General features: G+C 61.2%; 1 protein-coding gene across 2 annotated transcripts in view; it reads left to right on the forward strand.

Moving 5' to 3' along the window:
- Positions 1–12,358, forward strand: part of KRABD3 (KRAB domain containing 3) — a 24,378-nt gene that overhangs the window by 9,173 nt on the left and 2,847 nt on the right. The window contains exons 4-18 of one of the 2 annotated variants that reach the window (XM_077778009.1): positions 241–381; positions 845–1,000; positions 1,854–1,985; positions 2,197–2,379; positions 3,178–3,318; positions 3,959–4,147; positions 4,603–4,776; positions 5,193–5,366; positions 7,166–7,318; positions 7,813–7,995; positions 8,764–8,964; positions 9,054–9,188; positions 10,167–10,271; positions 10,809–10,970; positions 12,134–12,353. In XM_077778009.1, the coding sequence (XP_077634135.1) occupies positions 241–381; positions 845–1,000; positions 1,854–1,985; positions 2,197–2,379; positions 3,178–3,318; positions 3,959–4,147; positions 4,603–4,776; positions 5,193–5,366; positions 7,166–7,318; positions 7,813–7,995; positions 8,764–8,964; positions 9,054–9,188; positions 10,167–10,271; positions 10,809–10,970; positions 12,134–12,353 (2,449 nt within the window). Of the gene's footprint in view, positions 1–240; positions 382–844; positions 1,001–1,853; positions 1,986–2,196; positions 2,380–3,177; positions 3,319–3,958; positions 4,148–4,602; positions 4,777–5,192; positions 5,367–7,165; positions 7,319–7,812; positions 7,996–8,763; positions 8,965–9,053; positions 9,189–10,166; positions 10,272–10,808; positions 10,971–12,133; positions 12,354–12,358 lie in introns of those variants that run through there. The other variant, XM_077778008.1, reaches the window with a different exon arrangement.

Here is a 12,358-nt window from a genome sequence, read left to right on the forward strand (position 1 = left end):
CCAGCCGTCCTTGGCACTCCCTTCAGAGAAGTACCAGGTACTGAGCAACAGTACCCCAAGTCCCCAGCCCCAGGTCCTGGCTTTGCCGGGGCAGATCCTTCTACTTCTGGGACATCAGTCTCTCCTCTGCTGCTACTCGCGTGGTAGGAGGGTGACCTGAGATGCGGTTTGTCATCGTGCAGAGACGCGTGAGTGTGGAGCTGACAGAGGGTGGGGGGTTCACTGTGGCCTCTCCGGCAGGAGGAACGCCCCCGCACAGCCTACACCTCACTGCCCTGGTGCAGCTAGTGAAGGAGATTCCAGAGTTCCTGTTTGGGGAGATCAGCCCCGAGAGCGAGAGCGGGGGAGTGGGCCTGGACGGGGAGCGGGCGAGCCCTGAGGGTGAGTCAGACAGCGGCCTCTGCTCGCCGTGTGCTGCCCAGTCCCCGCTGGCCCATAGGTGGAGTCGCCCGGCTCACAAGCCCCGGGAGCACATCTGCCCCCAAAAAAGCGTGGGTGGTTGGTGAGATGGAGGCCCCTGTCTTTCCTCATGGCGGTCACTACATGGCTTCAGCCACACCCTGACGGCCCTGTCTGTCCCCACCAGTCCTGGCCTTTGAGCCTGCTCGGTGGGTAGTAAATGAAACCAAAAACGGGGCGGCGGGGGGGGGGGAGGATCTTATGGGAACAAGACTGTGGTTGTGTATCTGTATGTCAGAGCCCAGGAATGACAGTGCAGAGGACACTGACATCTGGGTCATTGTTAATGGAACACGGCAAGGAAGGGTCTAGATAGGACAGTGTCAGGGGCATTGTACCCACTGCTGGGCTTAGCTTCTGGTGTTGTCTCCTTCCTCCCCAATAGCAGCTGTGACCGTGGAGTCTTGCCCTCTCCGAGGCCTGCTCAGCTACCTTCCAGACACGTCTACGGGCTGGTCCAGCCTGGCCACCACGACTAGCAGCAGCTCATTGTCCAGGGGCCTTCCTGGAGCCAGGGGACAGGGGAACCCCCTCCCCATCAGTGAGTATGGGCCAGCAGGGGCAGGGAGCTGGACTCTGTACCCTCTTTGTTATCTCTAGGGCTCAGTTTCCCTTGTTGTTAAGGGGGCAGCCTCCCCAGAGAACAGGATGAGAGCCCCCTGTCTATAGACCAAAGAGCAGGTGTGGTGCTCAGTCCCTGAGCAGCCTCTGTCCTGGCCCTGCTTCGGACCACTGTGTGCTCATCACGGCCAGCTGAGGGCAGCGTCTAACATGCAGGCCCATCGGCAAGGGGCAGGCCTGTGCGCCCCTGCTCCGAGTCTCAGACCTTCCCCCCTGAGAGCAGAGGAGGGCGAGGGTCACCACTAGAATTTTTCTGGCGTCTCATTGTAGTTTTAGAAATTCTTGCAAATCTTGCATTTGTCCAAGTATCTTTTTTATTTCAAATATTTTAAATGAAATATTTAAATGAAGGTGGACTAACATTGACACTCTTGAAAAACAGACCCCATGTAGCCGGTGATTTTAGGTGTCATCTGGCAGATTTGCTCTGGGGGTCCACGTGCTCAGACTTGAGAAGCACAAGTGCAAGATTGGGCCCTGCGTGTCAACGCTGCCGGAGCGACTTACTGGGCCAAAGTCAGAGGCTGGAATTGGGGGCGCTTGGGTTATTCAGAGCAAGCCGTGTCGGTGCTTACAATGACACTGGAAGGAAACAGGGACAGACTCCTAGGACAGGCCCACAGGGGCTGGCTCTGACGCAAATCCAGGCTTCCAGTACTTGGCTTCCCCCCAGGGACTTGAGGGGCCGAGGGGTCTGTCCTCTGTGGGGACCAGTCTGGGGCGGTTCCTCAGGAGCCAGGGCTACAAAGACCTTTCTGTTTCTCCTGCAACAGAAACTGCTGACAAATCAAGACCCACAGACAAGGAAGGCCCAGAAGCCCCAGGGGGGGAGCCCAGCCCTCCCACCTGTAGCCCCAGCAGGAAGAAGGGCCCCAGGAAACAGGAGAGAGGGACCATGGGGACAGGTGAGAGGCTGGCTTTGCGGAGGGTGGGGTCTGCCCTGGAGCTGAGCGGGGAAGGGAGATGGAAGCACACACAAGCGTGTGTAGGGTTTGGCTCACACAGGCGTGTCAGGCGGCAGGTGTTGGCCCTGTTCACACAGGAGGGACATCAGACCTTCTGAAGGTCCCAGAGCCGCCCTCGTCAGGGCTGCACTGACCTTGGCTGATCTTGCAGGTGCCGTGGGAAGCTCTCCTGGGAACAGCCCCTTGCAAGGCCTTATCAACTGCCTGAAGGAGATCCTGGTGCCTGGGCCCCAGCACCCTGAGGCGTCCCCATGCTCGCTGCCTGCTCTCCCCGGCCGGGACACCACTCAGCTGACCAGAGCAGAGCTGGGGCCTGGGAGCCCGCCCTGGGGAGGTGAGTCCCCCAGGGACCTGTCTCCTCAGGCCAAGGTTTCTGGAGCCCCTGAGCTGCCTTTCTCTGTAAATACAGTGTCTTCCCAAAGGGCCGTTCCCAGCATGGCAGCTCCACAGTCATCACTGGCCTCCTTCTGGAGCCTGCGGCTCCCTCAGGAGAATGGCATTCGGTCAGCTCTTACAGGAAACTCAAAAACAGACTTTGCCCTGGACCCCCTTGTGGTTTTTGTGCGTCCTAACATGGGACCTCGGGACCTCTGAGGAGGGCCGCTCATTGTCATTTCCTGCTGACACTAAGTGGGGGTTTCGGGGGGCTCGGGGTGGCGTGGTGGGGGCGGGAGCAGCATCCCGGACTCTGACCCCTATTTGTGGTGAAGACTGTGACAGGCTCCTGAAGCCTTTGAGCTTTGGCTTCCCCATCTGTAAAAGGGGACGATTGTTCCCACCTTCAAGGGCTCAGGTACAGTGACGGACTTGTGTTTGCTTGAGAGACGCTTGGTCCTGGGACGCGAGGTCCGCTCGGGGGCCAGGGGGCCACATGCAGGTCGCAGCCCCTCAGCTCGCTTCCTTCCGCTGGCACCCGTGTACGGCCGGCCGCTTCAGGGAGCTGTGGAGATGGGCATTTTTAAACCGAGCACCAAGAAGACAGCGGCCTGTGCAGATCTGAAGGAGTTGCAAGAAGACCCACATTTCCAGATCCCGGGCCCTGAACCCTTTTAACTGCTCACCTGGATTGGCTGCTTTTTTGCTGTGTGTCATGACCGGGCTCAGGGCAAAAGTATGTTCCTCTTCCCTGCAGTGAAGACAGAGGCGGCTTCCGGGGACTGCCCCCTCCAGGGTCTGCTGAACTGTCTGAAGGAGCTCCCTGAGACCCCGCATGGGCGCCCCAGCCCCTCCGGCGTGCGGAGGGATCCGGGTCACTGCCAGAGGAGTTCTGCAGGTAAAGGCCACTGGCCAGGCAGGGAGGGCCCTGGGGCGCCTTCCATTTCCCTTCCCCCAGGCCCTCGGGCCCTCGCCTCCGCGTGTAGGTTGGGCCGCCACATGTTGGGGACCGTCCTTGTAAACAGAGCTTGGCGTGTCGGAGGTGCTTCATCAGTCCACGATCACCGTCCAGCATGGCTGTTAGAGTCAGGCTGAAAGTTCCAGAAGGGAGGAAGGGAGCCTAGGGAGGGGAGAAGGCTGAGAACAGAAGATACGGCTCTGGCCCAGGAGGCACTTGGGGCATCCTTTTGAATCGGGCATTCCCGTCGTGTTCACGTGGGCTGGGGTAGCGTTTCCACACACTGTAGCTCGCTGGTCCTCGGGAGCTTCTCAGACTGTTGAGAAAGTCGAATTGAGACCGGCTTGCTGGCCATGGAGTAAAGACCCTGATCCAGTGCTGCCAGAGGAGGCTGATGTGGCTTCCCTCAGTAGAAACCTCTGGAGGCACCCCAGGGGGGTCAGGGACAAGATGGGGGCGTGAGTCAGTCCATGTCAGTCCATGAGGAGTGACCGCCTTGGAGCCAGAGACTGCTGTAGAGGCCAGGGGCCGTGGGAGCCCCGTCCCACGCCTACAGAGGCCTCATGGGGGCTTCCCACAGCGCCCGGACCCATCCAGCGCCCTCCCCCCGGCCCTGTGGTGAAGATGGAGGACTGCTGGGCCCAGAGCCCCCCGGTGCCTGCATCCTGTCAGCTCAGCAGGTGGGCCCACAGCCCCTCTGCTGCTGGCAGCCAGGGGAGCGGAGAGACCAGAGGGGTCCAGGTGCCCAGCTGGGGCCCCGGAGCTCAAGGTGAGGCCTGGGGGCGTCTGCTCGAGTCCTCCCCAGTGGGATTCCCAGCCCCACCAGCGAGGTTCTGCCAGCCCATGGGGGAGGGAGTAGGTCCAGCCCACGGGGGGTGACCTGGCAGTGACCCCTCTCTCTGAACCCACATCCTCCTCAATCCGGGCACTCGCCCAGGAGGCTTCCGTTGTAAGGACTTCTGTTTTGCAGAGATCCCCTGCCCATCAGGAAGCTGGCCCCTGTGTACATGGGGTCTCTCCACCCCTCCCCTGTACCAGATCGTGTCCTTCCCCTGTAGGGACAGAGAGCTAATCAGAGTCCCCCCACCGGGGGCCTGCCTGGCATGCCTCCCTGCCCGGTGCAGGACTTGTCACCCCTGCAAAAGGCGGGTTGGGGCAGCCAGCCTGGGGCCGGGTCAGGGGAATGTGCCCGAGATGGTGACAGGGCCATGTCCCCTGTCCCAGCCGGCAGTGCCTCGAGCTCACCTCTGGAAGCCCTGGAGGCCTGTCTGAAGGGCATTCCCCTGAGCGGGTCGTTACCTCCCCAGCCGCCGGCCACCTCTGGATCGCGGAGCCCGCCACCAGGAGAACCTGGGGCTCAGAGGCCCGAGCCGCAGCCCCGCAGACCACACGGTGAAGGTAGACGGGGCCCTGGGCCCAGGGTGGCGTTTGTCCCTGTGCGCGGCACAGGGGGACGCTGCGGTCGTCGTTTGGTCCCCCGCTCCTCCTGGGCTGTGAGGCACGTTGCCCTTCTCCAGCCCCCATACTCAGGCCTGCCCCCAGGCGGTTCCTGAACTTGGTGGGCACCAGTTCAGCTCTTCCTGCATACCGCACCTCCCCCCCTCCCCCCCCAAGAGCTCTGGCTTGCTTTCTAGTCCCAGGAAACCAACAGTTGGCTTCACGTGGGTCTTTTAACCAGAGCCTCAAGCCCCCAACCTACAGGGAGACCCTTGTGGGAGATCCTTTGGGGTCAGTCTCCTGGGTGCCCACCCAGGGCCCGGGGAACCTCTTAGCCAGTGGCTTTCTCATGATGTCAGCTGTGCTGTTTCCTGCAGAGGTGGCCGTGGGGCCTCTTCTGGCTCTGAGTCTTCAGGGCTGTGTGAGAGGCAGCCCTGCCCTCCCCTCAGGGCCCTACAGCACCCCTACCAGCTTCTCCTCATCCAGCAGCACCGATGGGGACCTGGATTTCCAGAGCCCAGGGGGCAGCCAGGGGCGTCAGCCTGGAAAAGGTGAGCCGGCAGGCCTGCGGCCGGGAGTCAGTCCTGGGAGAGGATGCGCAGCCCCCCAGCCCACCCGGGCCCGGCTGCCCTGCCCAGTGTCTGGAGCAGAGCTGGGGGTGTTGAGGCAGGAGCAAACACAGGACTTATTGTAGGCGGGGAGGGGGGTGAGGAGGAGAGTATCCGTTTTAATGACTAGGCTCAGAAGGGGCAAGGCAACGTCTAAGGTCTCTAGAAAAATAGAAAAGGGCTCCTTTAGTGTCAAATTCTCCCTTACCCCAGCCACAGAGAAATGCCTGTAATATCAAATTGACCTCCGACTTAGGAAAAAAGGTTGTGAGGTTCAGGTTCATGTAAAGTCACCTTAAGGAGTGTCTGTGGTGACCTGCGTCTCTCCGGGTCCCCTGCAGGGAAGGCGGCACCCACGGTGGGCTGTCACACCCCTTTGGAACCTTGCAGGACTCTGTGGGGTCCCCTCTTGACCTTTTCCCCACTCGAACAGTCCAAGCGCTGCCCTGTCTGCAGACACTCGGTCCCCCGTTGCTCACCTCGCGTGTCTGTGGAAAGCCTGGAGCTGCCCCAGGACCTCGCGCCAGGCTTGCTGGGGCCCGCAGAGCACCCCTGTGGGCCAGTGCCCATGCACCCGGTTCCCGCATCCCGCCACGGTCAGCCGCTGGGGTGGGGGCTTTTTCCTCCCCACGTGCAGCCTCCTCCTCTCTTTTAGTTTTTAATGGGTGATCACAGGGTTTTGTTCCAAAGCTAAGACAGGTTGTGTGGGAGAGACCGTGTCTCCCTGTCCCCTGCCCTCCTGGGTCACCACTGCTGTGAGGTCTCGCCTGCAGGGTCGTCCTCTGCGTGGCCCCGCTGCTCGCACCCTCGTGCACGTGGCAGCGTGCTCTACACAGCTCCCCCGCCCCGTGTTTTGTTTTACTGTTGGCCTTTGGCACCTTCCTGAACTTCCTCTGCATGTTTCTTGGACACTGGGAGCACCCTGTTCCTCTGAGCCGCCGCACAGTGTCCGTCACAGGGCTCAGCGCGTTGCCTGTTTGGGCGGCGTTTCCTGGTGCACTTTGTCTTCTAAGAAGCCCAAACTGCAGGAGAGTCTGAGCCACTTTTTAGAAGCTTCCAGCCCAGATCTGCCCCGCAGCTCCTCTGTTGCTCTGGAACTTAGGAGAACTGGATTCGGGGCTACTGTGGTTGAATTTGGCCATTCCAGCACCACGTGGCAGCCCAGAGCTCTCCGCGAAGAAGAGCTCTCCTGCAGGGAAGAGCGTGGCCACGACGTCAGCTCCCGTAGGAAGGGCCTTTCCTTTTCTGGGCTTTTGGTCCATCTGCTTCCCGCTGCTTGCCCAGCTCCGGCACCCAAAATGTGATATTCTCAATGTGTTTGGTTTATTCCCAAGTTGTGACTGCTCTGGCGCTGGCCTTCTCAACCTGCTGCATCATGTCCAGAGGCAAGGGCATGAGTTTTCCTCTTCTTAGTGGAGGGAGCCTCACGGCGTTCGGTCCTCAGGGCTGGCTGTGGGCCACGTAGATGGTGGTATCTCTCGCATGGGTAGAGCAGGGTATCGGAGGGAGCCCAGCCGCCGCCTGTGGCTCGTGTCCTGGCTTAGGCAGCTTGGCCTCTTCCTGGGCCAGCCCAGAGCCGTGACCGATGTGTTTGGGACCAGGTGCCTGGCGTGACAGGCCCAGCACTCTGTGCCGCCTCCCGGGGCCCCAGCTGCCCCGCACGCAAGGGCACAGCCAGGCTCCCGGGGTTCGCAGAGACTGAGCTCTGACCATCCAGGATTGCAAATGTTGGGTTTTCGCAGGAAGCCCGGTGGGAAGCTCCCCGCTCCAGGGCCTGGAGAACTGTCTCCGAGAGATACCTGTGCCCAGGCCGCAGTCAGCTTCGTCCTGGTCCTCCGCGGGGGACAGGGGGCCACAGAGAGCAGAGCCCAAGAACTGGACGGCAGACAAGGAAGGTAAAGCACGGCTGCCCCGGTGTCCGAGAGCAGGACAAGGCGACTCCCACGTACCATCCCCAGCCCTGCCTCCCCACATGGCCGGCAGACCCACACCCAGCCCCGAGCAGACGGCCCGGGCAGAGGCTTGTGCGAGGCCGCAGAGCTGCCAGGATCTGAGTGGGGGGCGCGGTCGGGGCAGGATACCTAGCCCCACCGGGTGCTGTTCCGGTTCTAGGCCCGATCTTCCTGTCCTGACTGTTGGCCCCGCCCGCCTTGGTGTCCAGCACAGTCGCTGAGCTGTGGGCCCGCGGGAGCCCAGGTGGCTGGGTCTGGGGATGAAACGGTCCTGGAAGATTTGGGCGGCTCCCGGGAACATCTGTAGGCCGGGTGTGTGTCCCACCCCTGAGCTCGTGCCCAAGATGCCCACAGTGGCAGAAACTGCTCTCTGCCCAGGAGCTTCCTTGCCTCTGCCCCACGGGGCTGACAGGCCTTTTGGCTTCTCACTGAAACAGGACTGAGGGGCGAGGCCTGTGAGCCCCCCCATCTGGGGCAGAGGCAGGGGGAGACACCCACAAGGAGCTTCCGGCTGGCCAGCCCACAGGCGCTGACCTCTAGCAGTGTCCCCGTCTGCTACCAGCGAGGGCTCAGAGACCATGGGGCCACCAGGCCGGGACCGTGGAGGTGGCTCCAAGATGGTGAGCGGACATCTCCCCCGTGTTTAGTGGCAGCTCATCCCTCCAGATAAATCCTCCGCGAGGGACTAGATTTCCCCTTCCCTCCCCTCTGTTCCTTCCGTCTCCCACCAATCGCGCTGCCTGCACGCCCCACACCACGGGCTGTGTGCTGGAGCGGGTGGGCCCCCCGGAGGCTGCGGCCGGAGCATCCTCAGTGCACCGAAGGGAGACGGCGACCAGGTTGCTGAACGGAAGAGGGAGAACAGTTTTAATGCAGCCATCGGGTTTCTCTGGGAGAGGACTGGTTATTTCCTTTATCATGGCCGTTGCCTGGGGCCAAGCAGGGGAGGGGGGTCCCCCTCCTCCACGCCGCTGCTCCTCTGCACTGACAGCGGCATTCCTGCCAGGCCCGGCCACAGGGTCTGATTTGTTGGGCGTCACGTGGCATTTCTAAATATTCCCAGCAGAAAAGAACTGGCTTTGGGGGGCTTCCTGTGGATGTCACTGAGCCTCTGCTCTGGACCACTGGTCCTGAGTGGGGTGCAGGTAGGTGTGGGCCTGGCTGGAAGCAGGGACATGCGACTTCAGGAAGGTTCCCCCGCTAGCTTTCCGGAGCAGCCCGGCCAGGCTTGGCCTCGCTTCTCTCCACCTCGCAGCAGGAGTGGGAGCTGTTCAGGGTCTACCAGAGCTTGCGGGGGGCTGTCGGCTGAGCCAGAGGAGGTCAGCGCTGCACGCCCGCTCACTAAGGCAGAGGGTCCTCCTGAATGTTCTTCTGTTGTCCTTGCGCAGGGGCGGCCACGAAGCCCTCCCCGCTCCATTGCCTGGAGAACTCCCTGAAGGGGATCTTGCCCGGGAGGCCCTTGCGCTTCGCCTGCTTGGCAGGCCCTGGCCCCGGCCCCAGCCCCGGCTCTAGCCCCGGCCCCGGCCCCGGCTCCAGCTCCAGCATCAGCAGCTCGGAAGGAGAAGAGCTCTGGCAGCTGCTCCCACAGGGTGAGCTCGTGGGGACGAGAAGAGGCCAGGGAGCCAGGCCCCCCTGGCTGCAGCTTCCGCCCTGACACCAGCTTTGCTTGTGTTGCCAGAGAGGGACCGCCTTCCGAGCTACAGGGGTCCTGGCCCCCTGTCCCCACGGCCCGGAGGCGGCGCCCATGCTGGTGGCAGCCCCGGTGAAGGCCCACGGAGAGCAGAGCCCGGAGCTTCCTGCGGCCTCCGTGCAGGTGAGCCCAGGGTCTCCTGAGAGGGGCCTGGATCCCCACATTTGCCCTACTCTTGCCAGAAAGTTCTCTACTTGAATCATGCTTGAGTCCCCTTAAGTTGAGCTGTGTCTGAGAGAGGATGTAGGGCACAGGTGTGTTTAATTAGGAAGCCTGGCAATGAACTTAATACATATACATTCCATGCATATAATATACGCACAGCACATGCACTGATAACGTCTGCGTGTACACATAGTGCTGTGTTGGTCCCAGCCTATCCGTAGTGCCGCTCTCAGCGAGGAAGCCTGAGGCGCTCGCTTGCCCAGCGCCTGCTCGTAGGCAGCCCCATGGACGTTTACCCACCGGGCCTATCCCTTGTGGTTTTTCTGTCATAGGATGCATGTCAGCAAAAACCAGGGAACTTGGAGGGACAGGATTTATTACTCCCAGGCCCTGCAGGGTGCACAGCAAGCCTGAGGGGCACACAGTGTGGCCACAGGTATAGAGAACAGTGTGCGGACCTGGGGCTCTGCCTTTATTCGGCTCAAGGGCAGGGTGACTGGCTTTGTCAGGTTCTTGCTTCACACACCGGAGCGGGAATTAGGGCCCAGGAAGGGAGAAGCGGGCACGCTCAAGAGGCAAGTTACCTAAAGCTAAGTGACCCTGGGCCTTCTGAAAGCCAGACATTCATGGGTCAGGAGGGATTGCTAGTCTCCGTGTTGTACAGCCAGCAGCGTGTGTATCTGAGGCGGGTGGACGGCTCAGCGATCAGAAGCCCAGAGCCAGGCTCTCAGGCTGCATGTCCATATATGGGTGTGTACGTATGATGATGATAGTGGTCTACACTTTCAAAATTTGATAATAAACATGGTGTCAACAGTGAGATCCTTCCCCCTGGGAGAACTTTGAGGTTGTGCGGTCAAGAATTTTGGGAAACCTGTGTGCCCTTGCAGACCGCCTCGCCTCTCGGTCCAGGCCTGACCCAGTGTTTGCTCCCAGCAGGCAAAACCGAAGAGAAAACAGGAGGCAGGTCCCAGTTACCCTGGAGAGAAGTGTACTCGGAAATCCCGGGCCAGCCTGGTCCCCTGGGCGGTGCTGGAGGAGGTAGGGGTGGGGTAAGCGGTCGGGGAAGGGAGCTCTCCCCCAGCTCAGGCCAGCGGCTCTACACAGGCTTCTGGCCAGGCTGTACCTGCATTCCCCACTACTCAGTGGGCCTAGTGGGGTGCGGCAGTGTGGGCTGGTCACAGACCAGCTTCCTGTGGCCCACAGGGCACCCCCAGCGTGTTCCTGGAGGAGTCTTAACGGGGTGGGGGTGGGGGTGGGGAGTGCCTGCCAATCTCCACCTTTTCCATCTGCTTTCTCTGGCCTCCTCATCGTGGTAGAGCTGGAGGGGCCAGGCCCTAGCTGCAGAAGACTCCAGAACTGATCCAGTCCATCCTCATCACACGTGCCCCAGTGGGCTGTTCAACAGAGCCGGACTCCCTGACGGGCCCCACGTATCCAGCTTGTATCTCATTTAACCATTGTTTGAAAGTTGAAAGTTCAGTTGTTTTTAGGCCATGTCCAAATACCCGCGTGCCAGAAGGACTCCTGCAAAATGATATGTATCCACGACCTGGGTGCTCTGTGCTCTTTCTACAGGGGCAGCTGTGAGCCCCTGCCCTGCCCCTCAGCTGGAGAAAAGGCCCAGCGCAGGGCCCTGCCCGCCCCTTGGATCAGCCAACGGCCCCCTGTCCTGGAAGCCCAGGGTCGGTGAAGAATCCAGAGGCTTGGGGCCTGGAAACGGAAGACCAAGTATTGCAGGTGAATCGGTGGCTTCCCCGCCCCTCAGGTCGTCAGGAGCCCTGTAGGCGCGGGGTGGGCAGGGGTTGACGTGGAAACTGAGGCCCAGTAATGTTGCACTATCTGGCCAAGGGTATCCCAAGAGATATGATTCTGTATCACACCTAACCTTGAGGAAGCTCCTCCTCATAGGAGGGAGGGCCTGGCGCTCCGTCTCACTGTAGCGGATGCGCCGAGACCCCCGCACCAGCACCTCGGTTGGGGCTCTGTCGCTGGCTTGAGGCTCCGCCGCTCTGGAGGAGCAGCTGTTTTAAGAGCTGGCCTAAGGTTGCCAGGCCCACGGCCTCTCCCTCGGACTGAGGCAGTGGTGACATCCCAGCCCTCAGCTTAGATCCTTCCTGAAGAACCTGACCGGGCAGCCCATAGTCACTTCCGCCTCCATTTGGAGCCTGGAGGGGCTAATGAGGGGGCAGAGCTGGGCTGGGGTGCGGATAAGTGGGGGACAGCAGGTCTGCCCCACCAGTCCGGGTGGTGACAGGGCTTTCTAGGAGGGTTGCCTGGGGGTGGAGACCTAAGGGGCCTTAGGGTGGAGGATGAGCTGATTTTTTTTTAAGTAATTTAAGACCTAAAGTTCTAGAACTCCAACTTCTGAATGGGGAGGGGGAAGGTCAGGATGGATGTGCTGACGACCATCAGCACCGGGTACCGCCACAGTCCCCTAGCCACTCCCCTACAGGCGTCCAAGTCCCAGGCTGGTCTGGCCCTCCTGGGCCCCTCCCCCTCCCAGATATTGTCCTTGGTCTCATGCTATCTGCTGAGGTTTCTCTAGGCCTTGCCCACTGATGCGCTAGGGCAGGTGTAGGTGGTCTGGGATGCCATTTGCTCTCAACTGTGGCACTAAGAACCTTTTCCTAGAAGGTGGGAAGGCCATTGTCCTAAGAAAGCTGGAGACTCAGTCTGTGGTTTATCCAGAACGTAAATTTGGGGAGCGGCCAGGAGATGTGCTACCTTTGATGTCATGAGCACTGGCATTGATGTTCTCAAGCCTGAGTCCCTTCTGTCCCATCTAAAGCCAGGCCTTAGTGGATGGGGAGGGTGCCAGTTACAGCAGCTGCTGGGGCCCCCTGGGTGGGGGGAGTGGAGGCTCTGACAGCCTGAGAACTCTGTCCCTGCTCTGGTTTTAGCCAGGACCCAGGGGAAGCCACTGCCCAGAGGCCTGCCTGAGCCACCGCCCACAGCTGCCACCCCTCCGGCTTTGCCCCAGGCACCCCCACAGCCATGCCCCTGCGGAAGTTCTCTGCGGCAGGAGCTCCGCAGCCTCGGCGCCGCCCTCTCGGAGAAGCTGGAGCGGCTGGCTGCGGCCCTGGCGGGCCTGTCTCAGGAAGTGGCCACCATGAGGGCAGAGGTGG

The sequence above is a fragment of the Crocuta crocuta genome, unplaced genomic scaffold (assembly GCF_008692635.1).
Source record: "Crocuta crocuta isolate KB4526 unplaced genomic scaffold, BGI_CrCroc_1.0 scaffold128, whole genome shotgun sequence".
Classification (NCBI taxonomy): Eukaryota; Metazoa; Chordata; class Mammalia; order Carnivora; family Hyaenidae; genus Crocuta; species Crocuta crocuta.